General features: G+C 44.6%; 1 protein-coding gene across 2 annotated transcripts in view; it reads left to right on the forward strand.

Moving 5' to 3' along the window:
* Positions 1-25964, forward strand: part of AFF2 (ALF transcription elongation factor 2) — a 401341-nt gene that overhangs the window by 328285 nt on the left and 47092 nt on the right. For both annotated transcript variants that reach the window (XM_053273909.1, XM_053273910.1), the window contains exon 10: positions 25778-25940. In XM_053273909.1, coding sequence (XP_053129884.1) covers positions 25778-25940 — 163 coding nt within the window. The remainder of the gene's footprint in view (positions 1-25777; positions 25941-25964) is intronic.

Here is a 25964-nt window from a genome sequence, read left to right on the forward strand (position 1 = left end):
GCAGCCTTGGAGAAGCCGCTGCCAGTTTGGGTAGACAATACTTAAAGAGATGGGCCTATGGTCTGACTCAGTATACGGCAGCTTCGTATGTTCCCATGCACTCGTGCACATGTCCCCAATGCATATGGACTAGGATTTTATATTTCCATTAAATGCCCATGCATTGATGAAAAGCTCCTGTGTTTTCCCTTCCGCATGTGAAGACATGCATCTCACATGCACAGATATAGTAAACCCCATAAGAGAATTGTGATTATAGCACAATTATTTAATGTGACTTATTCCTTCTCGACCGTAAAACCATATCAATCAAATTCATAAAACCAATCTTTATGCATTGTGGAGGGAATTTTACGCTGATGATGATCATTTATTGTACACTCTTGCGGTTGTCGTTCTGAAGGCAGATGGGTGGTATATAAATCTTTAAAACAAAATTCCACCCACTTCTTTGTGAAATTATCGAAAAGAGAGGCTGAGGCTGCTCCTCAAAATTTCAAGTTGACCAGAAGGGGATGGAATTTGCTGAAAGCAAATATTAGATGTTTCATTTTAGCCGCTAAGCCAACAGCAATATATTTGGGGCAATAAGTGCAAAACATAACTGTGTCCCGGGTCAGTTCTGGCTGGCGTGTTCATCCTAAGACTAGATATTGCTAGAGGAATGTCTTCATTTATTTAATATCAACAAGCAATTTGTCTAGACTTCACTCAGTAGTCATATACAATCACATCAACATGTTGGCAAAGGTTCCCCATCCTGCCTGCATATATCTCAATTCAGTGAGCCACAGAATCATATATACCAGGCCTTCTCAGCCCCCCCCCAGCTGTTTTTGGACTCCAACTCCCATAATCCCCAACCCAGTGGCCAATAACCAGGGATTATGGGAGTTGTAGGACAACATTTGCAGGAAGGATGAAGTTGAGCAGCCCTGATATATGCAAACAGAAAAATCTGAGCAGCTTAGTTATTTCCTAAAATGTGCTCATTTCTGTGGTCAACATGATTTTAAGCATTGCCCTAATCACGTTTAGTAATTTGCAGTTCACAGGTTCATGGGATACATAGGAATATAGGAAGCTGCCATATACTGAGTCAGACCACTGGTCCATCTAGCTCAGTATTGTCTTCACAGACTGGCAGCGGCTTTTCTAAGGTTGCAGGCAGGAATCTCTCTCAGCCCTGTCTTGAAGATGCCAGAGAGGGAACTTGGGACCTTCTGCTCTTCCCAGAGAGGCTCCATCCCCTGAGGGGAATATCTTCCAGTGCTCACACATGTGGTCTCCTATTCAAATGCAAACCACGGCAGACCCTGCTTAGCAAAGGGGACAAGTCATGCTTGCCACCACAAGACCAGTTGAGTCTATGAGGGGGTTTTCTCCACTTTTGTCCATCTGTAATGATGGACCATAAAGACATCTGTAGAAGTGCCCAATCTACTGGTCATTCCAGGGCAAAGAAAACTGTTATCTGGATGCTGCGTTAGAATCTCAGAATACTCACACACATTTATTTATTTTTTACAGAGAACATCCTGAAAATCTTTTTGAGCTCTGTGTTCTAAACTGCATGTGCCAAGGAGGGAAGAGGCAAGTGAGGTGGTGGGGGGCATGGGAGGAGCTGAGAATGGGCATGGCATTAATTGGGGATGAGGCTGCAGCTCAGAGCTGGAGTACATGTATTGCATGGAGAAGGTCCCAGCTTTAATTCCTTGGTGTCTCCATGTAGAGATGAGATGGACCCCTATCAGTCTGAGACCCATCAGTGTTGATGGTGCTGAGTTGGATGGATGGAAGGATGTCCTGAATGAGAAGGAAGGAGCTTCATATGTTTCTGAGGAGCATCCACAGCTCAGTGATAGAAGATGTACTTTGCAAGTAGATGGTATAGGTTCATGAGCTACCTCCGTTCAAGCTGGGCTCATCATCGAATAAACTTGCCTAGACAGGTTCCAGGATGAACCGGACTGGGTCAGCTCGAATCTAGTTTGGATTCGAGCCCAGCATTGCCAAGAATCACTATGAGCATTCATCCCCTGTTAAAGGGGGATGAATTCTTCTTCTTTGGGCCAGTGACCAACATTTGTGGGCATGGCCCATGAACTATTGGGAAGAACTGCACTGCAGAGTTCTCCAGCAACACAGCTCCTGTTCTGCTGTTGTAGTGCTGCACAGAATATCAGCCAGATTTTTATTTTATTTTTTTAATGTAAGCTGCTTGAGCACTCCAACCAGAGTAGAGAGGAGGGCTAGAAAAGCTGGGGGAAATTAATAACAAAAACAAAGAAAAGGTCTTCTCTTTTGTTAACCACAAGCAGTTGCAAACAGTCATGGATAAAAATATGGAACCTTTTTTTTCCTTTGGAGGTAGCTATGTGCGTGTGACATGAACTAATGAGACAACTTGCTTGGCTAATAATAGTTAGTACTGAACTGTGCCATGACAGTTCTTGTGACGACTGAGGATTTGCCTCTTAAGAAGTTGTGCGTATGGTGCTTGGAGCATATGGGCCAAGGTCCTCTGTGCCTATTCTGTGAAAAATTGTACAAATCGAGACGAATAAAATGCTCCTGCATGTTACTGCGTGATGCAGCCTTTTCGAGCACAGGGAGGATGCCTCCTTGAAAGAAGGAAAGGCTGAAACGGTGGCTGTCATTGTGGTGACACAGAGCTTGATCTCTGAGTCATTGAAAGAGGAGCGAGCTGAGCTGGAGTGACGTTATCAGATCAACAGCTAAGCGAGATGATCTTGGCATCTTGTCGGGATTAGAGGGAAGAGACGTTGCTGTCGGGCAGTTCAGAAGGAAGGGAGGCCATTTCACACTCGTTTTTGCATGGCTGCACACAGAACTGCTGTCGTTACACATGCAGCAGGCCACTGGAGGATCTCTGTCTCCTTTTCATTCACTGGGATAATGGAGATAAATGGAGGCATGCGTGGTTTTGAGCAACTGCTTCAGTCTACTTTCCTCTGAATGTTGAAATTGAAGGGGTTAGACAGCTCGGTCCTTCTCCATGTTAAAGCCATAAGAACAGTCTTGCTGGGTCAGACCTAAGGCCTATCTAGTCCAGCACACTGTTTCACGGTGACCCACCAGATGCCTTGGGAAGCCACACAACCAGGAGAAGGCATGCTCCCTCTCCCGTTGGCTAGTCTGATGGCTACAGGCACCTCCCACTTCAGAGGCAAGATGCCTGTAAACACTAGTTGCAACAGCAGGAGAGAGTCTGCGGGTTTCTCAGAGGCATCTGGTGGGCCACTGTGGGAAACAGAATGCTGGATCAGATAGGCCTTGGACCTGATCCAGTAGGGCTGTTCTTATGTTCCTGTGTCCTGCCGCTGCTCCTCTGCAAGTGGTATTTGGAGGTATCATGTCTCTCAACATGGAGGTAGCCTATAGCCAACAGGTTTAGTAGCTACTGCTGGATCTGACCTCCACTATTTTGTCTAAGTCCTGCTTAAAGCCACCCCGGCTGGTGGCCATCATCACATCCCACGCCAGGGGGGCTCCCTTGGCCTGCTTTCGAGCAGTCGTGTGAATAACCTCCGTGAGTTTCATGGCTGAAAGGGGATTTGAACTGGGTCTCCCCGGTCCTAGTCCAACACTCGAACCATGCAAGCCTCCTAGAAGTCCTGCTTTCTATTTAAGACAGAAACCAAGATTGGTCCTGACATCCAGACCAACTGATTATGGATTGCTTTTGTTGTTGCTGTTGTCATTAAAAGCAGGTGATTGTCTTGGGGTGATGGTGATGGTGGTCGCGGTGATGGGAATCACCTGCTTTTGATAACAGTTCCATGAGAATCAGCTACCTTTTGTTATATTCCTGAAGAATGTAAAAAGGCACATTCCAGTAACCTACTCTAAGGTCCACTAAACTCCACTGTATATTGAACATTGACCCATTCCAGAGGTGACAGCCACAATCAGTAAGATGGGCTGATGGAAAGTACTGGGTCTGAGGGTTTTCAAAAAGGTGTTAGCCCCTGTTCCTATAGCAGGCTGTATATTAAGTCGAAAGCTCTCATCAGGTTTAGCAAATCAATACCGTAAGCATGTGAAATGGTCCCCAGAAATCTCCAGAATTCTATTTCACTGTGAAAGCAATTGGAAAGGGGGGGGGGACTACAATGGAATAACTTAGGAGATAGCTATTTAGATCGCAAAAGGATCATAAAAGTCAGAAGCAGTTTGTTTGAAGCAAGGTTCATCATGTAACCATACAGGACTGGCCGCGAAGGGAAAGAGAAAGGAAAATTGCAAACCAATTTGTGGTTATGGCTGTTGCTGACAATTCTATAGGGATTTAAAACCTGTTAAAGGTAGGAACGTCCTCCATCGTGCATTCTGCAACTAGCAAGTGATAACTATCGTCAGAGCAGCAGGAGAAACGCTAGTTATTGGAAGTCAATAAAGGACCTCCAAAACAATTAGTATTTTGCAAGGTCATTTATTACCAAGAAGAAAAGTGTCGTGCCAGCAGTATAGGTTAGCTATAATCTGGAGATTGCTCAGGGAACATTTAAAGCAGTGTTTGCCAGCTGGGTTGGGGTTTCATATATAAATATGAATGAAGATTCAAGACTCTCGTTGGTTGTTGAAAGCAGCACATTGCTCAGCTGTCTCTAAGGAGCTCGATACAGCGTGTATTAGGTTATCCCATTTACTCTCACAACAACCTTGGAAGGTAGGGCAGCCTGAGTGACTGACTCATGGCTACCAATTAAGGCAGTTCACATGATCAAAAATTGGGTAGGACAAGCATCCTAAAATGCTAGGTATGAGAACTGGTAGGACAGTGCTGTCCTACCCAGCGCCTCTCTCACACACGATCACTCCTCCCTCCTCCTACCTAGTTCTTTGCTCACAAATCAAAAATTGGGAGCTGACACAGCTGCTGAAGCTGGATGAGATGCCTCTGGATGGGATGCTTCTAGAAAGTCAGGAAAGAGCCTTTCTATCTCTCTTGCCACCCCAGTCCAGCCTCCACTTCGCTGCCGAACCGGTTTGCCCAAACTGGGCTTGGTCTGGTTTGATCGCAGACCAAACCAACCCCAGTTCGGTTCGTGATCAAGCCACCAAACCGGCCCAGTTTGAGGCAAACCGGTTTGACAGCAAATGGTCCGCGCACACCCCTGCAACCAACTAGAGTCTTGAGTCTCCCCTGCTAACTGAGCAAAGAGGCACCTTTTTAAAGTGGGAGTTCTCTTTATTTAGCAGGGGGGAGCAACTGGCCCCGTCCATCCTCAGCACAGCATTCCTCCAGTGACTGTTGCTCATGTCTTTCTTATGTTTCTTTTTTAGATTGTGAGCCCTTTGGGTGCAGGGAGCCAATTTGATTGATTGGTTGGTTGGTTGCTTGCTTGCTTGATGAAAACTGCTTTAGGAACTTTTATTGAAAAGCGGTATATAAACATCCATGATATTCTTATTCATATTGTGTATCACGGCAGAGGGCCAGACTAAATGGGATTTTTAAAAGTCTCACTGTCATGGCATGCCAGTGAGGCCATTTTTCCGTATGCCAATAGCACATGCAGGAAGGCCTAATCCTGATCAGGGCCATGGCAGGGGGTTAAAGAGAGCTCTAAATCAGCCCTCCACGCCTGCTCTTTGCCATGGGGAGGGGAACCTCCCATTGGTTCCAGTAAGAGCTTTTTTCATGGGCAGATGGGGGCAATGCCTTAACCTCCCCCTATCACCTAGCGATGGTCCCCATCTGCCTTAGGTCCCTTGTGTGTGTGACTTGCTCTTACAAAAGCCATGCTGGTTCTCCTTCCACAAGGGCTGTTCTTCTATATGTTTTGAAATTTTGTCCTTAAGTATGCTTTCTATCAATTTACCCACCACAGAAGTTAAGTTAACTGGCCTGTAGTTTCCTGGATCCCCCCTGAATCCTTTTTTTGGAAATCAGAGTTTCATTAGCTACTTTCCAGTCCTCTGGTACAGAGCCTGATTGTAGGGACAAGTTACATATTTTTTATGAAGACCAGCAATTTCACATTTGAGTTAGGAACATAGGAAGCTGCCATATACTGAGTCAGACCATAAGTCCATCTCGCTCAGGATTGTCTACCCAGACTGGCAGTGGCTTCTCCAAGGTTGCAGGGAGGAATCTCTCTCAGCCCTATCTTGGAGATGCTGCCAGGGAGGGAACTTGGAACCTAGATGCTCTTCCCAGAGTAGCTCCATCCCTTAAGCATAATATCTTACAGTGCTCACACATGTAGTAGTCATTCATATGCCACCAGGGTGGACCCTGCTTAGCTAAGGGGACAAGTCATGCTTGCTACCAAAGACCAACTCTCCTCCCAGAAGCCAGCTCTCTTCCCAGCAGTTCACATGAGTTCCTTCAGAACTCTTGTGTCCATGCCATCTGGCCCTGGCAATTTGTTAATTTTTCTTAGTTTTTCAAGACAGTTTAGAACATCCTCGTTTGTCACCTCAAACTGCCCCAGTTCTTCACTCTCCAAACCTGAGAAGCTCTGTTCTGGAGTGGGTATATGGTCAGTATCCTCCGCTATGAAGACAGATGCAAAGAACTCACTCAGCTTCTCTGCAATCTCCTTATCCTTATTAATAATCAACAATAATAATATTGTTTCCAGATACTTCAGATACCTTTAAGTGTTCCCGAACTAACAGGGCATGGAAATGCAGCTCTATCCCTGTTGTTTGACCAACCAACTAGGGTTTGGAGATATACAGCTTCTATATATTTTATCTGGAACATAAGAAAAGTCCTGCTGGATCAGGACCAAAGTCTATATTGATAGACTTGACTTACATGAATATGTCTAAGCCCCTGATACTTGTCTCTTCCACATCAGTTCCTCCGTAATATATCATGCCACCCTTAGAAGAGGTTGCATCTTGCCCAAAATGGCACCTGGGAATCTTCAAACGTATCATTATGGCTGACATGAAGCTCGTCAGATTTTGTTTAAAAATGTAGGTAATAAAGCAAGTTCCTGGTTTTTCTTCTGCTGCTGTTTCTCTTCAAAAGAGCAGCAGCACGGCTTTAATAAAGATCTAGGAAATGAAATTCTGGCCATGTTACACTCAATCAGTTTACTGCGGAGAGATGAAAAGTAATACTGCCTGCTTTAATACCATTAGGTGGATTGATATTGTGGAATTCTTTTAAGGTCAGGGCATAGCCGGGACTGCAGATGTGGCTTTACCCTTTTGTGACACCAAGGTAGTTCTGCCAGGGGAGAGACATAGGAAGCTGCCATATACTGAGTCAGACCACTCGTCTATCTAGCTCAGTATTCTCTTCACAGACTGGCAGTGGCTTCTCCGAGGTTGCAGGCAGGAATCTCTCTCAACCCTATCTTGGAGAAGCCAAGGAGAGAACTTGGAAACTTCTGCTCTTCCCAAAGCTTTCCATTGTTGACGCTGCAACAATGCATTGTAGGTCTTGGAAGCAAACAGCTAATACACTGTGATTACACCAGGGAGCATTGTAGAAGGGTAGGAGAATCTGACCCCTTCAGGAGTCTCTAGCACGAACCAAAATCCCACAGGGATCCCAGCCCTTGAAGGATAGCAAGAGCTTGTCCCTTCTGTGGATGTTCCACTACATCCACCATCTCGGCACCTGAAACAGTTAAGCTGCCCCTCTTCCCAGCACCATTGTTCCAATCCGGTTCCTTCTCCCAATTGCTGTCAAAAAAACTGAAGGAAATGGAAGTCCAAGTACTGTATTTAATGCAACATGTTGCCTGGCCCAAAGACCAGTGCCAAATGCAAAAACATCAACTCACTTCAGAGATAAACCAAGCATATTATATACTGCAGGGTTTTTATATATTTTTTGTTTCATTAAATCATGACTTTCTAGCAAATGACATCCCAAAAGATATTTATCAAAGCAAGAAAGCACTAGAAAGGTGCGCACTGCATTCACTTTAATATTTCTCCTTTTCTTCTGACATTTTTCTAGCCTAGAGATCTAATTCCATTAAATATGTACATTTTTTGACTGGAAGACTTCTTCATGTATCTTTCAGATGAATCTTAAAAGTACATAAGGTCTGTAGGGCATCTTTTTTAAAGTGCAAATGAGGCCCACAGTAGAATATTGTCTATGAGTCTTTTCAATTTATTTATATTCCTGCCATGTTTTACCTTTCTCTGACTGTGATAATGATGTGGAAGAAGTGAGAGTCCAACACATCTTCCGTGGAGCCCTGTCAAATGGCATTAGTCTTGTTTAATGTGTGACACGCAGGAACTTAAGTTCAGCCCGTTTCCGTTTTTATTGGCTTTATTAGCAGTTGTCATGTTGGGTAGCTTTGGACGCCCTCCGTGGTATAAAAAGAGCTCTAAATAATTAGCCTTACCATTGTTCAGCATACCTCTCCATTAGAGCGCTTGTGGTTGGCTGATATCTACACCTTGAGACAACAATTATTAAATTCAATCCATGGGGGAAGCTCTCTTGCACAAACCCCACCATAATTCATTCATTTTGTGCCGCAGTATACATTCTGAAGAACATTAGGACAAACGTGTGTTTCTTCCCCCATTACAGTCAACATGAATTGACTACATCAGTAGTGCAAGGCATGTTGAATGCCTTAGGCCTGGGGTATTTAAGAGAGCACCTTGTCTGCACTGACTGGTAGCAGCTATCCCAGGTTTCAGGCAGGAGTCTTTCCCAGCCCTACCTGGAGATGCTGCCAGGGATTGAACCGGGGACCTTCTGCATGCAAAGCAGATGCTCCGCCACTGAGCTGCAGCCCCATCTAAGGAAGCTAGGAAGCTACCTAGTACCAAGTCAGACCATTGGTCCATCTAGCTCAATATTGTCTACACTGACTGGCAGCAGCTCTCCAAGGTTACAGGCAGAAGTCTCTCCCAGCCTTACCTGGAAATGCCACCAAGGAGTGAACCTGGGACCCAATACTGTCTCACTAAGCTACGGCCCCATTCCCTAAGAGGAACATCTGACAGTGCTCACACATGTTTTCCATCAAAATGCAAACCAAGATGGATCCTGCTTAGCAAAGGGGACAATTCATGCTCACTTCCACCATTTATCTATTTTTTTTACAAAGTGTAGAGAATATCTTCAAGCTACTTGGGGACTATGCATATTCCCTGATCAATGTGTGAAATATACACATGCTCCAACATCACTTCGAAAGTTGCATATATGCGACACAATTCCCTGTTCAGGCTATCGATGTATGCACATGTCTCCATGTTGCATACCATAGGAAGGGAGTAGAGAGCATAATGCAGCCGGGAAATGGCCACTTCATATCTACCAGTGGAAGCTAGCCAAGCAGAGGGACACAGGGTTCCTTCTGTCTTTGGCCCCTGAGGAGGAGGTGCAATTGTATTTTTAAATGTTGTGAAGTAGTTTGAAGACCCGATGATGGCCAACGTGAGACTCTCCAGCTGTTGTAGGACTACAACTCTCATCATCCTCATCTGCAATAAATTGGGGGGTGATGGGAATTGTAGTCCAGCAGCAGCTGGGGAGCCTCAGGCTGGCCATCCATGCTCTAAAAACAGGGTATAAAGCTAAGAAATAAAGTAAATAATAATAAGTAATAAGTAGTAGCTGGTGGTGCAAACACATTCACCACTCCTTTAACCCAATGCATAGTAGTGATGTCCACATTCTTTGATTCATTTCAAATTCAAATCATATTCTGAAAATCCGTTTCAAATTTGAATCTGAACCGGAAAGTTAATTCAAATTTGAATCGGATTGCCCTTTTAAAGGATCACTTGAATCACCCAGATTAGAGTTGAACTGATTCAAATCCAAAATGATTTGCACATCCCTAATGCATAGTTATATGGGGCCCCTTCTTGGGAAGTCAGTCAGCTCCTCTTGAGATAGGCCTCGTGTATATCGCTTGACTTGCCCTTCCTTCCCTCTCCCTGGGTGTGCCTAGACAGTGCTAGGGCTGAACCAGATCAGGTTGTGAACCAATTAATGACACCCAACTGGAGACTGTCCAGGTAGGAAAGGGCAAGAGGACTGAAATTCTTCCATAGGGAAGGATTTCTCCGACCCAGCCTTCCCAAGCCCAAGATCCCTGGTGGTATTTAGTACAGCAAGTTGGATTTAATTTTGTATATGTGGGGCACATGTGCCAAGATCAAAGAGACTGGTGGACAAAGAAATAAGCTCTTCTACGCAATGCTCTGCATCCCAAACTGATTCTGAATTGAAAATAACAACCCAAGTACAAGTAGTTTCTTCCTTTGCTCATAAGGTAGTCTGAATCTGAATCCTTTCCAGCAAAAATGTAGCTTTAAAGCTTTCGGCGCTGCCTGTTACACTGGATAGTGGTTATATCCTTCCCTCTTCTTTTGTTGGTACTTCTGTCATCAATAACAGCCTGTGGGGAGGGAGGAAATGCGGGAATTCTGCAAAATTATCATCGGAGAAAAATAGCCAGAACGTCTGTGAGAGCCTTTGGTTCCCGAAAGGGTAAGCAGGTGTCTTAGGAGCCCCAGATGAGCGATGTCCGGGCTTGTACAAACAACCTCCAAATCATGCTCGTTTGTTATTCACGCAGAGTTTTCAACCATCTTAATTCTGCCGTTCCCCAAATTCAGATGGTATACAATGGCCCATAATGAACAGCACCTGTGCTTACCTCAATTACTATACAAATCCAAACGCAGCAGTGAAGGAGGCGCTTTTTAAACCAATGATAGATTCCGATGTGCCTTTCATAATTGGATTCAAAAGCTTCACATTTCATTTTGCAACTCGTTCATACAATGTGCAGGGAGGGAGGGAGGAGCTGGCAGCCGTTCAAAAAGCAAGGCTCTGCACCAGAGAAACTGCAGAACCAGCCAACGGCTGGTCGCTAAGCAGCCAAATTTCTAATCCAAGGATTTTTGGCATCGCCTCTCTCCCTCGTCCGCTCTCTCGCTCTCTTTTGGTCTTTGCTGTAGTTATTATTATTTCACTAATTGAATTTCTGTTAAAGCATGGAGTATAGTTTAACATCAGGAATTTATGATACAATAGCAGGGTTTTTCCCCCCAGTAATAAATGCATTATTACTGTCACTTTTAATGGAGTCCTGTGTATTCCCTCTGCAGTCGTCCCTGATACAGCCATAGCATCAATGTTTGTAGACAATTGAATTAATTGGAGACAGGGTCATTAACTCGACCTGAATACCTCTGATTGCTTCTGTAAATAAGGTTAGGGCGCAAATGGCTAATCTTTGTTGTCATGATAGATTCTTTTCCACATTTTCACACTGCCTAGTATATTAAAATCATTTTGCTAAGCAGCTTTCAGGCTGTTGGCGCATTTACCATATTTCCTTGCATACCATGGAGCCGTAACTGTAGCATCCTCATTTCCCATATTGGTATAAAATACAATACTGGAGGGAAACCGATGCTGAACTTGAGCTTATAAAAACCACCGGACCGACAAATTAATATGCCATAATGAATAACCTGGATTTTTAAAAATGAAAACACAAACGAAACATTTCACTCTAATGAAATCACCAAACAATTGTTTATTTGTAGTGAGGCTCAAATTCCACCCAGCTACCAGATTCAGATTGGACTTGAATAAAACAAATGGTTTTCAAGACAGTGTGAGAAAAATTGTTTGTGGTAACTCAACTCATATCTGAATCCGGAGGCCCTGCTGTGCTCTGGACAATGTCATTGGGGTGAAGGAAGACCAAATGGTCATTTCTCACACTGCAGCTGGCGAAGTATAATTTGAAGCACTAATAATGTGCTGTCAAACAATTATGGCTTTCTTCTAGTTTGTCAGTAACCCAAGCACTATCTTGGTTTTTACATTAATAGAGGACAGGATCTTGCAGATTAAGTGAATTGTAAGATTAAGTGCCGACATCAGAGTAGAGCCTACAGATGATAGGAGCATCTGCTTTGGATGCTGAAGGTCCCATTTTCAATCCCTGACAGCATCTCCAGGTAGGGGTGGGAAAGATTCCCATCTGAAACCCTGGAAACCGGCTGCCAGGCAGTATAGACAATATTGAGCTAGATAGACCAATGGTCTGATGGTATAGGCAGCTTCCTGTGTTCCTATGGGTGTTAAAAGTGTGTCCCTGTTCTCATGTGTGAAATGTTGGTGGGTACTCTTACTCCAAATAAATGCCGATGGGATTGACAACCTGCAACCCTCTCGAAGAGTTGTTTACTCACAAGTTAGTCCCACAGAGTTCAATGAGGTTGACTCCCAAATAGGCATGTGCAAATCGATTCTCGAGTTTGATTGATTCGCCTCTAATCTGGGTTAATTTGAGTGACTCAAATTCAAATTGAATCACCCCTTAAAAATGCAATTCGATTCAAATTAAAAATGAATTTTCAAAATTCAATTTAAATTCAATTTGAGAGCCTTTAGCACTTTAAAAAAAACCATTCAGGCACCCTGATTGGTTTTAAAAGGCACAAATTGGGATTGAATCCATTCAAATTCAATTCGAATCAAATTTTCAGACCAAATTTGAATGTGATTCAAATTCTAAATGAATTTTCAAAATTCGATTCAAATTCAAAATGAATCAAAAATTCATTGTGTGCACATCTGTATTCCCAAGTAGGCCAAATGTACATAGAATTAGGAATTGTATTTCCAGAATCAATAGAATACCTCAGGGGTGGCCCATCCTAACAAGCTGGGGGGAGGGGTGGACACTAAACAAGAGGCAGGTGACCTCCAGTTCCCAAGAGCTCTGTTGCTCCTCTCTCTCTCATTCCACCCCACCCCACCGCACCACACCCCACCCCAGAGTTAACAAGATCAGCTCTTCTTGCAAGCTGGCCATGGACCAGGTATTGCTGTGTGGGCTGGTCAATGATTAACCAGCCCGCACAGCTCCACCTGGTCAGTGGCCAGCTTACAAGCAGCACAGCTCTTGTTAACTCCAGGGTGGGGCGGAATGAGAGAGAGAGAGGAGCAACAGAGCTGTTGGCAACTGGGGGCAGCTGTGTCTTGTTCAATGCACACACACCCAGCTCATTAGGACAGACCACTCCTGGAAAACCTTCAAGGTCCCTTCCTGTTCTAAAATTCCTTGATTCTATAGGGATATTAGAGCACAGTGATCTTTTCATGCAGGGTTACTTTGGCCCCCCACCAAAAAAAAAAACACCCTTCAGTGTAAGAGCCATTTGCCACTGTGCTGACCTCTGTGCAATACTGCTTTTCTCTGGGAGGATCTTAAAGAGAGGGATGGAGCTCTCTCTTAAGAGCTCTGGGGCTACACTCCCTGGCACTCTGTGCACACCTTCCAAGATGGTGCAGCAGTCCAAGGGGGCTCCATTTCCCTCAAGGGGGCACCATTTCCCTTAGAGGAGCCTCCTAGCACTGGGCAAAGCATTGCACAGCCGTCTCTGCATGGTTCCAGGGAGACTGGGCAGAGTTTTCAGCTTTGGCCGAAGATTCACACAGACCACATAAACAAGTAATCAGAGAGCCACATTTCGGATTGATAGGAACTGCCACTGGGGTCCCCAGGCCTCACAAGGAAGAACGCTGCAGTACCAGCCCCTTGCTCTGAGCAGGGGTTACTCTAGACCAGGGATTCTCAACGTTGGGTCCCCAGATGTTATTGGACTTCACCTCCCAGAATCCCCAACCAAAGGCCACTGGGGCTGGGGATTGTGGGAGTTGAAGTCCAATAACATCTGGGGACCCAATGTTGAGAATCCCTGGTCTAGAATGTGACTGTCTGGCAGGCCGGCTGTCCTTACCTCTGACGGAGTGGTGAGGGGGCCCAAGGAGGCAGGGACAGGTGGCAACCAGGGAGAAGCAGAGGAAAGACTGCCAACGGGCAGGGAATCGGCTCCAGTGGAAGAGGGGCAGAGCCCTGAAAGGGCCGAAGGGGGCGTGCACGAGGATAATATCAGCAGCACGCCTCCCGAAGAGAGGGGGTCTGAACAGTAGGGGGAGAAGGGGGAGAGACATTGGCAGCAGCTGTAAAGGGTAAACAATGACAGGGAATAAAGAGGGGTATTGACCCCATAGTTGGGGACGGGAGATGCATAGCCTGTGAGGAGGCATATAAGGAGCCAGCCGGGCATGAGAGGCTGGCTGGTGGCGAGTGTCAGGGCTCCCCGGAGAGAGGCAGGCACAAGCCACCTGGGATGGAGGAGGCATAGGATGACTCTCAACCCCCTCCACGTCCCTGCTCTGAGGCCAGACCGGGTAAGCCTAGCCAGGCTCGGTAAAGGGTACAGGGGCGTGTAGCTGGACAATGACAAATATGAATATGTTGGATATTTATATCCCATTTTCCAACACAAGTTCCCAAAGCAGTTTGCCTAGATATAAATAAATAAAATAGAAGCCCTCCAAGGACTCCTCTGACGCTAAAGTCCTGTGACTTCAGCCTCAGGTTTGCTTGAGAGTAAGCCCCATGGAGCTCAGTGTGACTGCCTTCCGAACAAGCAGGCACAGGAGCGGATTGTGCTTTCCTGGCTGGGTCTGAAGCCTTTCCTCCAAATCGCTCCCTTTTCCAGGCGGCTTTTGTGCCTGATGGAGAGCTGCTGGAATCTGTAAGAGGGAGGAATCACGCTCCGTGGTGAAAGGGGAGAGCAACTTGCTATTCATCATTTGCAAACATAGTTATGGTGTAGCAACTTGCTGAAATCCCTTTGAATTTCCACTTTAATCTTATATAGCCTTGATAATTATTCATGCCATTGGAACAAGTTATTATCCTGTAGAGCCAGTGTTTCATTTCCTTCTCTTTCTTTCTTCCTTTTTTTTTTTAATTTAATGCTAAAGCTCCTCAGGAGCTCTGTCCCATATAAATGAGTCATACAGAGGATTTAGATGAGTCACGCACTGTGCACTTTTGCAAAGAGTTCTTGACAGCAGGTTGCAATATACCAAGAAAACAGCTATAAAAATGGGGAAAATTTTAACCTACAAGTAAGGTTGCCTACCAACCGGGTGGCGGCGGGGGGGATCAGCCTGGCTGGAGATTTTGTTCCGGGGCCAGGTGCCAGGAAAGCAAAGGACGACACAGTGGTGGTGGAGAGGCATTTTTATTCAGCCTTCCCCCCCCCCCAGCTGTATACTCCAATTATGGGGTTCTCGACTTTGGATCTCCAGATTCTGTAGAACTACAACTGCCATCATCCCCAGTCACAATGGTCTTTGGCCATTGTGGCTGGGGATGATAGATGTTGTAGTCCAACATCTGGGAACCCAAGGTTGAGAACTCCTGTCTTAACTGAATAGATCAAACACAAAAGAGATGGAGGTTCCAGAAAGACCAAAGGCAAACAACACACTGGTATCTCAATCCAAAACATGATACAAGCACACATGTAGCTCTGTAGCTGCTCTTGGGCTGTGGAATGCAGTTCCGGCAGAAATCTGTAATCTGAGTCCATTATTGGCCTTCAGGAGAGCCTTTAAGACCCAGCTGTTTGGCCAGGCCTTCCAGGATTTTAAAACTGTTTTAAAACCGTAAAGATTTGGCCAGGTTTTCCAGGGTTTTAAAAACTGTTTTGATTGTTTTAATTATGGTTTTCAGTTTTAATAGTTTTTGGTTTTAGTAGTTAATTGATTTTCGTTTTGCTTTCATGTAAACCGCCCTGAGCCATTTTTAGAAGAGTGGTATAATAATTAATGAATGAATGAATGAATGAATGTGAAACTTGATCTGATTTAATACTGCAAATGACTGTAAGTAGAACCAGTAACCTTACATAATGTAAAACATACTGTGAGGCTCCTCTCGCGGGTCCTGCACCGTCCTCCATGCTGCCTCTGTCCAGTGGGTAACTCCCCCCTCCCCCCCCGCAAGATGGGCCTCCGAACTTGGGCAGAGAGAGGCCAAAAGAGAGACGCCCTTATTCCCGGCCTGTTCTCTTTCCCCCTCTCACGGGTCCCAGGGCTCTTGCCAGTTCGAGCCCAAACCGTGTACTGGCCCTTTGTCATCGGCCAGCACCCCTTTAAATAAGCCCCGGCATCCCGAACAAATCTTGCAAGATCTCGACCAGCTGTGAAATATCACTCCGAGATCTCGCAAGAGTTCCCCGAGCTTCCACGAGATCTTGTCCCTTAAGGACAAACTCTTCCCCTCCTGCTCCACGGGCCAGCTGAGGGAATCGGACGATCCGGATGTGCTGACTCTCTCGTCTTGAGGGTCTCCTGGACCTGATAGGGCCACAGAGGGGTAAGGCTCTTCCAGCGTTCCCATCGCCGCCCAGATAGCATCCACCCTCACACATACATATTGCAAGTTTTCTGGATGATAATGCTTGATGATGATAATGTTTTGAGGCTTTATAAAGCAAATAAAAAGGTTTTGATGTTGACACAAATACTTAGAAAAACATAAAATATGTGTGTGTGTGTGTGTGTGTGTGTGTGTGTGTGTGTGTGTGTGTGTGTGTGTAGGAAAGAAAAAGAGAGAGCTATTATCTGGAAAACTCATCATATGTATGTTTTATATACGTATGTACTGCTTGTACTTACAGTCATTTGTAGCATGAATGCCAGGTTTGTTTGTACAGTATCATGGTTTTTGATTGAGGTTGCAGTTTGTAATTTACTTTAAGTGAATTATTGAGAAGACTGTTGTTTTTCAACAACCTGTGGCCCAATACAAAATCCACTTATTAATATGCAGATACGGAGAGACACTGCAGCGTATTGGTTTAGAGTTTTGGACTAGGACCAAGGAAACCAGAGTTCAAATCCCCATCTTGGCCAAATCCACATAAAACTTGCCAGGTATCTCTAGACTAGTCACTTCTCTCTCAGCCTAATCAACTTCACAGGGTTGTTGTGAGGATAAACATAACCATGTACACTGCTCTGAGCTTCTTGGAGAAAGAGCGGGATATAAATGTTTTTTAAAAGCCAACTAATTTTTCCTTTCTTCTATATAAAAAGTCCAGAGTAAAAACTAAAGGAACATAAAATAAGGATTAAGTAAATTCTAACTTGCATGAAACTTGTCACTTTAAGTGGCGCAGCAGGAAAGTGCTTGACTAACAAGCAGAAGGTTGCCGATTCGAATCCCCGCTGGTATGTTTCCTAAACTATGTTTCCCAGACTATGGGAAACACCTATATCGGGCAGCAGCGATATAGGGAGATGCTAAAAGGCATCATCTCGTACTGTGCGGGAGATGGCAATGGTAAACCCCTCCTGTATTCTACCAAAGAATACCACAGGGCTCTGTGGACCCCAGGAGTCGAAATTGACTTGATGGCACACTTTACTTTATGGTAGTATTGCATGCACAAAAAGAAGATTTTTATTACTCTAGTTGAATGGGTCATAAACAGCCCCAGTACCCTTACTGTGAACTGCCTACTTTGAAGGAACCCAGCACCTTTGGGTAGCAAAGCACACAGCGCCTGTCTGAATTGGGGTTTCGACAAGGCAATGGAGACAGCAGTGGCGGGAGAGATGGGCCGAAAGGCAAGGTTGTCAATCACATAGACGTACAGGATGTGCGCTATTTCTTTTACTGTCATTCACAATAACGGGCATTGGGATTTCTGCTTAAAAAGGAGCATAGCCTTTTGACTCCCAGAGCTTACATGTCAAAGATTTAAAATGTCAGCCTTAAACATGACACTGATAACATTAGGCAAAGCTTAGGAGCAGATTCTTGTAATATCTGTCATTTCCTTCCCACCCCAATGCAACTGTTTATTAATAGTCTTTCTTGATTTATAGTGAATGCTAAGAAGGATTTTCAAATCCATTTATCTTCAGCAGAAACGCTCTCTTGTTCTTAATGCATTATGAATGTCATAATTAGCAAGATATTCTGAGGGAGAAAAAAAGATTTAGCTCTGTCTTTCGCATCAGGTCCTTCAAGGCAATTTTTAATCCCAAAGATATTGAAATGCCATTTTTCACCAATCAGGTGGCCTCTCACGCCCCTGGAAAGCCCATTGATCTAAAATGAGTCCTATGTGCTTCCAGATAAATAGCGAACTGAAACTACTGATATGTCGACAGAACTTAAGAGGTTTCTCTTTCATTCCATTTGGAGATGTTTCCATCTTGCACTTCATGAAAATGGAAGGACAGCTTTTCTGTTGCACCAGTTCTATTATTTTTAGGGCTCTCACCTGATTAAAGAAACCTTAATCACTTAAATGACTTCGAATCAGTTAATTTATCAGTCTGAATATATGTGCGTATTACCGACTAACTCACGTTTGAATCAGCAACAACAATGGGTAGTAACCTTGATCAAAAACAAGTCACATCAAGAAGATCAAGAATCAGTGGTGCTTAAAATACACTATATTTAATGTAGTGTAAAACAATGAACCCAGTATTATAATAAAAATATGACATTTTTGCAATCTATCACACATCCTATAAAGCATAACAGATATGAATATGAAGGATATGTATATACCGCTATTCAACCAAAGTTCCCAAAGCGGTTTACATAGAAATAAATAAATAAATATGTCTCCCTGTCCCCAAAGGGCTCACATTCTTTAAAAGAAACATAAGAAACATCTTAAAAAGAAACATAAGGTAGACACCAGCATCAGCAGCCACTAGAGGGATGCTGTGCTGGGGATGGATAGGGCCAGTTGCTCTCCCCCTGCTCCATCTAAGAGAATCACCACTTTATTTGTTTGTTTGTTTGTTTGTTTAAATACATTAAAAAGGTGCCTCTTTGCTCAGTTAGCAGGGGGTACATACTGTGTATAATATATTGTTTTTTATTATGTATTTATTTAGTACATGTATATACCGCCCCATAAAAAACCAATTAAAACATTAACATAATTAAAACAATTTAAAATGCAATAAAAACCCTACAACCAAAGCTTTAAAACTATAAACGAAAAGCCTGACTAAACCGGTATGTTTTTAGGTCCTTCTAAATTAGAGGAGGGGAAACTCTAATTTTGTTAGGAAGTGCGTTCCAGAGTCCCGGGGCCACTCCAGAAAAGGCCCAGTTTCGAGTCTCCACCAGCCAAGCCAGTAGCAACCGGACGTCCCCAGATGATCTTAACAAGCGGTGGGGTTGATGAAGAAGAAAGCGCCGAAATTCCTCAGGGCCAAGCCATTTATATTAACACTTTTCATTATAATCCCCTTCTAAATATACAGTTACTCGCTAATACCTTCTCCAAGATGGAGGACAAGTCTATCAACGAGGCTGTTCTCACAAGCAGGCAAGCCTAGGATTGGCTGCCCGTGAGATCTGCCAGGATCTGTGTGGATCTCGACAGTGCTGCAGCACTAAACCCAGCGCCGAAGCCCAGCTCCTAGCCAAGGGCAAGGTTAACACGCCCTTAACCTGACTCCTGGGATCATGTGATCCTGCTTGCAGCTCGTGCTGACACAGAGATGGATGCCTAGAGTGCCCATCTCCCTCAGTGCACTGCGCTCTGCATATGGTGCACTGTCCCAGAGCCTGGGACAATGTCCCAGCCTCTCTTTACCCATGCTGCTCCCAGCAGGGCTGCTCGTGTGGGTGCATGGCTTGCCTGCCACAGGGACTCGGAGAAGTCATCTGTGGGAAGATAGGTAGCACTTGATTTTCCCCACTGCCCACCTGACCGTGCCCGTCCGTAGTCGTGTGGGAAGCCCCAGTGGCTTCTAGTCTGAGGGCTATAGGCTACCTCCAGCCTCAGAGGCAAGATGCCTCGAAATACCAGTTGCAGGGGAGCAGCAGCCGGAGAGATGGCATGCCCTCAGCTCATACCTGTGGGCTTCCCAGGGGCATCTGGCGGGCCACTGTGTGAAACAGGTTGTTGGACTGGATGGGCCTTGGGCTTGATCCAGCCGGGCTGTCTTTATGCTCTTATGCTCGGTTGGTTGGTTGATTAAGTGCCATCAAGTCAGTATCGACTCTTAGCGACCACACAGAGAGATTCTCTCCAGGGTGATCTGTCTTCAGCTTGGCCTTTTAGGGCTCTCAGTAGTGCATTTATTTCTGTCGTCATCAACTCCATCCACCTTGCTGCTGGTCGTCCTCTTTCCTTCCACTTTCCCCAGCATTATGGACTTCTCAAGGGAGCTGTGTCTTCACATAATGTTTCTGAAGTATGATAGTTTGAGCCTGGTCATTTGTGCCTCAAGTGTTCTTAAGATCCCCATATCCATGGAATATATGCAGCTGCTAGTCTGTCCTCCTTCTTGTGAAAAAGAGATCGCCAAACGCATTTCGACTTGCAGTCTCCTTCAGCGGTCTTACAGTTTAACACTCATACTAGGGGTAGTCAATGAAGTTCATATTCTGTAAGCAGATATTTATGGAGATCAGTGAAATGATCTCAAACCACCACCTTTGAGCTCCTGCAACATCTTGGAAAGTGTGCACGGAGTGCTGGGAAGTGTAGCCCTTTGCACCACGTTCCGCACAGAGCTCTTGAGAGGGCTCTGTCTCTCTTAAAGGGCCCTCCCAGCACTGAGAAAAGCGCAGTAAGAAATGGCTCTCACATTGAAGCTTTTTTGCCAAAGTGGGCCCCGCTTGAAAAATAGTAGTGATCACTGCTGCAAATTATCATAGCTTTCATTCCCTATTTCAGAAGGTCACATACACTAATGCGTTAGTAATATATTTTGGTAATTTATGCAAATATATTTACGTTTAATCAATTGGGTAAAAGACCTAGGAATAGCCAACTAAAAATTCCTTAATGGTTGGACTCTCTAGTGTCGGGCGATATTTTTGATTACTGAAGATATTTACGAAGCATGGATTAGACTGTGTTCATTCTGGAGATTAATAACTTCTAGCAGTGTGTTATATTTGTTGCAATACTCCGTTTCACCTTTCAAGAGGTTTATTAAAATATTAAGAGTAAATGATGTGTTGAAAATAACGTAATAACCGTCCTGGCAGCAAGCGGGAAACAACTAATGTGCAAATCGCAAGCTCGCTCTTCATTTATGGTGCAGAAAAACCAACCATGCAGATGAAAAGCTCCGTAATCATTTAAGAGACATTTGGAAAATGAACCTCTAACTTCAGGAAATATGTGAAGCAAAAGTGGAGACTCAGATGTATAAGCAGACCAGTTGCTTCTTCGGATTACAGAGGGGAGCATTGGTATTTGTGAATCATTTTGCTGGGACAGTCGCTAAGTACAGTTCTAACCTGGAAAAGCAGACAGGCCTAGTGTAGGGGACCTTCTGCATGCAAAGCAGACGCTCTGCCACTGAGCTATCATGTCATCCCCAACGGTGGTGATATAAAATGGGGGCCAGTTGTTCCGATGAAACAAATGTCAAGGATTTGGGCAAAAGGGAAGGATGGGGAAGCTCGAAATACCCCATTGTCCCCCATGGGTAGTTCCTAAGGATACCAAAGTGGGTTTGGTGGTAGGGCATGATGGGTGCTACCTACCACCCAACTCACAAAAGAAATGGGCAAGTGGGCGATTTTAAACAATGTTTAACCTTCCCCCCCAAGACCCCCATGGACCAGCTGCTCATTGTATTTCACACCACTTTCAAATTACTGGTTCTAATGCTCAGGTTGAGAGCAAGAACAGAATATACTGGTCCTCTTGGGTCTTCACATGCAGGGATCTCATGTGGTGGAATCTGAGAGTCAGGAGTCCAAAGGGCTGAGCTCCACATTGTCCTATCCCATCTACCTACAGATGTTTTAAGCAGCTCAATTTTGGCTAAACAGCCACAAAGATTCAAGCGTTTCATATATGAACACTTGAAGCTGCCTTGTGCCCACTAGCTCGTCTGATGGGCCGTAGACGTCTAGTGTCTCAGGAAAAGGTTTTTCCAGCCCTGCTTATGAGAGACCCTTTATCTGGAGGGACTGAGGTTGAACTTGGGACCTTCTATATGCCAAGCATGCGTTCTGCCACTGAGTTACATCCCTTTCCCTTTGTGTAGACCTCCCTGAGTCTCATATACATGAAAGAGAAAGCAGTAATTCCATCAGCCAATCTTTGAACCCTTGATCTTCCTAGGAAACCATTTTCAAGCATATGGCTGAAAAGTCCCCTCCGGGGGAAGGTTCAGCCCAACCTGCACTTTTACTTTGAATGATAGGTTTTTTCTTAAGAGACCTGCAATTTCTCCATTTCAATTCATCTTCTTCAAAATGAGGATTTCTCCCCTCTCCACCCTGTGCTCTGTGAACATTCTGTATATTTCCCCTTCTCCTAGAATCAATCATATGTCTATCTGTATACAAAATGGCCTTTATCTTTCGTTTGGCACCGTGCTATGAAAAGACATTTCTCATCTTAGCTGATTGTACAGCAGGGCTCCTCACATACAGAGGGACAAAAAGGGAGGACTGTACGTGGACTTTAAAGGAGATCATTTGATGGCCATGGGCTCATCAGCATGGAATTGCAAGATTCTGCAGAAGTCATAAAGTTATTATCCAAGATGAAAGGCAAACATGACCTCATCATGTTTTGTATGGTCACAAAAGGGCCCTGGCAATCTTCAGAAGCAGATTTTTCCATGTCATTCGGCTTACAATAGTTTGTGGCATAGTTTTAGGACTGGGGTTTACTATGAAAGAAATTCAGGCCATGCCGGGTCTACTATTTTGGTCTTGTCTTTCTCAAGCAACTAAACTTTCGGATCTGCTTTCTATTACCATATTTACCCCAATAGAAGTCGACTCTGAATGTAAGATGACCCCTTAAATATTTAAGGCTAAATACAGGTGATACCTATATTTACTTACTTGAAAGGAACAGAGCTCCGTATTTAAGACGACCAGGGGCATATCAAGGGGAGAGGGGCCTGTGTTCACTCCTCTCCCCATAGGCCCCTTAGAGTGAGGGGTGGAAATGGGGGGACCTCAAGAGCTGGGGGGCCTGGATTCTTTGAACCCATCTGCTCAATTCTCGCTACACCCTTGAAGGTGACCCCCCCTGATTTCTAACACCAAAGTGGGGGAAACTGATTTTGGTTTCAGGTAAATTTGGTACTTTTCCTTGTACACTTGTTCCCATGCTCACCCATGGAAAGGCAGAACCTCCTGACCATTCAATTCAGCTTCCAGTTAATTTTTTAAAACCACGCAAGACATGGTTGAAGCAGGAGCCTTCGTGGGGCCAGTAATCACTTGGATGGTTTTTATGGACTCCACGTAACTGTGAAGGCTGTCCACCTACCTGGACCAGTGTAGGAACAACAGTGCTAAGAACCCAATCAAGCAAGATGTGCCTATGAGAAGGCTAAACATGGTATGCAGCGAGAAATGATGAGACCAGGCAATTTGAGCACAAACAGTTTGGCCGAGTTTATTAAAATACATAATGAGGCTATTCCCACGATCACTGAAAAGTGGGCCAAGGGAGCTTAGCCCGCTTTCCGGTGTTCGTGGGAACCACCGGGCGAGCCTGGTGCTCCCAAGGTCGTTAGCCCGCCTAGAACACCCTCCCCTTAAACGAAGTTAATGGAGTGTGTGCTCCGTTAACCTCATTTCTTTGCCCGTGTGTTACCGTAGTGCATGGTGACACACTAGACCTCTGACCAGGGGTCTCTCGAGGATGCCCCACGCACTTGCACGGGGCATCCTGGAATTTCTGGGGGCCAGCCGGCCAGCAATCCCCACCACCCCTGCTGGCTCCATGATGGAGCCAGCACCCATGTGGGCGGCCAATCCAGCTGCTAAGGGTTCTGCGCAGGATTCTCTTTGGGGAGAGCGGGCTAAGCCCACTCTCCCCGGAGACCCGACAGAAGCTCTTCTCACAGATCATGAGAAGAGCTCCGATGTTTATTGCAAAGAAGTGCAAAAGGACACTAGAAGGCAGCTTGTCCTGTTAAAACACTAAACAGCCCATCAGGAGATACCCAAAGCAGGACCGCCTGTAGCCAGCTATGCATGAGGTGCTGGCGGGGGGGGGCACACCAACAGAATCAACTGCTCTACTGATATGGGATGATACAAATTCATCTGGGTGTCCCTGCTTTAATGGCCTTGATTACTGATCATCAGGAGTGTGGCTCTAAACATGTCTCTACTATCTTCTTCCTTGATTAAAAATCAGGCAGAAACTGAAATATTTGGCTGGGTCAATTACTCTGAATGTAGACATAAATAAGTGAGAGAAAGAGGAGGATTCAGCGGGGAAGGAGCAAGGAGTATAAGTCAACATGGGAAGCTGCCGTATACTGAGTCAGGCCATTGGTCTATCTAGCGCAGTATTGTCGACACAGACTGGCAGCAGCTTCTCCAAGGTTGCAGGCAGGAATCTCTCTCTCAGTCCTATCTTGGAGAAGCCAGGGAAGGAACTTGGAACCTTTTGCTCAGTATATGGCAGCTTCCTATGTTCCTATGCACCACACACTTGTGGTGGGAGTCCAGGGGATGTGTTGGCAGATCCCAGCTCCTGACCCTCCCCACTGCCCAAGGAGGCATCTGCATGTCTGGGCGCGCTGCGCATGATCTACTGGGAGGTAAGCTTTTCAAGGCTCCTTCCCCATTTGCCGTCAAGCCCTGATCATGAGAAAGGGCTCATAGTATCCCATCCAAATGCAAACCAAGGAGCTGCTGGATAAAGGGAGCACTTCTCCCACAAGACCAGCTTTTCCCCCTTTTATGTCTCTTGTGTATTTGTGCTTGTGTGTTATGTCCCTATGATGGCGTTGTGTTGTGAGATTGCTAAAAAGGCAGGGATATGTAGGTATAAACAAGTAAATTGTAGCAGATGAGAAGTATTAAGGGGATGAGGTATGTTTTGAAATGGAGATGCTGAGGAACTCTTGGTTTCAGAAGGAGCTTTATCTTAGTATTCAGCTAGCAAAAGAATGAGTGAAAAACAAAATTTCAAATGAATCCCCAAGGAAGAGAGAGAGAGAGAGAATCCTAATATGCCTATAGCTCTTTGGATGCAGACCTGTGGGGGAGAAATAACCCACTGCGTTATTTAAAATCAATTTTTAAAGTGTTTACATCCAAGTATTAGAATTGCCTAATGTCCATTGTTTGAGCATACATTATGAATGTGTTGATTTGGGGTGCGGGGGTGGTAAAATGGAACATTGTACATTTCAGTTGGTAAATTATTTAAATGATTATTTGTTTTAGCAAGCCACAGACTAATCGGCTTGGACGTGTGACACTAAATTACATCTTCTTGGCTATTCTCTCATAATTCTTGTGTCCTGTTTAGATTTTTCTTTAATTTTTTTTAAAAAGCATTTTAGAGAGTCTATTTCAAAATCAGAACACAAATGGTCATCTTATTGAATCTGGAGTTTCTTATAATATAACTGGGACTTCTTGGGGGGAAAGTAGATGAGGACGACAATCTAGTACTCCAAGATTATGGAACAAATCAAACCAGGAAAGTGGTTAAGGATTTGCCAGAACTTTCTAGAATTATATGTCCACTAAAAGACAACCATACAGTTTCTAATCTCCTTATTGCTAATTCAGCTTTGTACCCATATGTTACAGTATTCTTTCTTTCTTTCTTTCTTTCTTTCTTTCTTTCTTTCTTTCTTTCTTTCTTTCTTTCTTTCTTTCTCTGCCTTCCTCTTCTTTCCTTCCCTTCCTTCCCAGAATTTTTTATTGCTTTGTATCTTCCTAGGATTTTTTATTGCTTTATACCATATATTGCCTTGTTGTTTATAATGTTTAATGTAAATGGTGGACAACTTTTGGTTTTCCCAATGAACTATGCAGATATAGATTTCAGATTTTAAGTTGGGAGTCACAACTGAATATGAACTTCCTCTTTGAGGTCATGACCCTAAACTTGGTTAAGTAAGCCAAAAGAGAGATGGAGGAGTTGATGGATCTTTGGAAACGTTCCAACCCAGCTTTCTTTTTTCCTTCTGCAGTGGCCTTCCATTGCCAGCAACACACAGCACAGTCTTAGTACATTCCAGTGGAGGCTCTGGGAGTTCCAGTGAATCGGAGAGCAGCTCAGAGTCTGATTCGGACAGTGAAACCAGCTCCAGTGACAGCGAATGCAACGAAGAATCCCGGAGTGGAACTCCAGAGGTAAAACCATAGGCTTTGTGAACT

The sequence above is a fragment of the Hemicordylus capensis genome, chromosome 11, assembly GCF_027244095.1.
Source record: "Hemicordylus capensis ecotype Gifberg chromosome 11, rHemCap1.1.pri, whole genome shotgun sequence".
Taxonomy (NCBI): Eukaryota; Metazoa; Chordata; class Lepidosauria; order Squamata; family Cordylidae; genus Hemicordylus; species Hemicordylus capensis.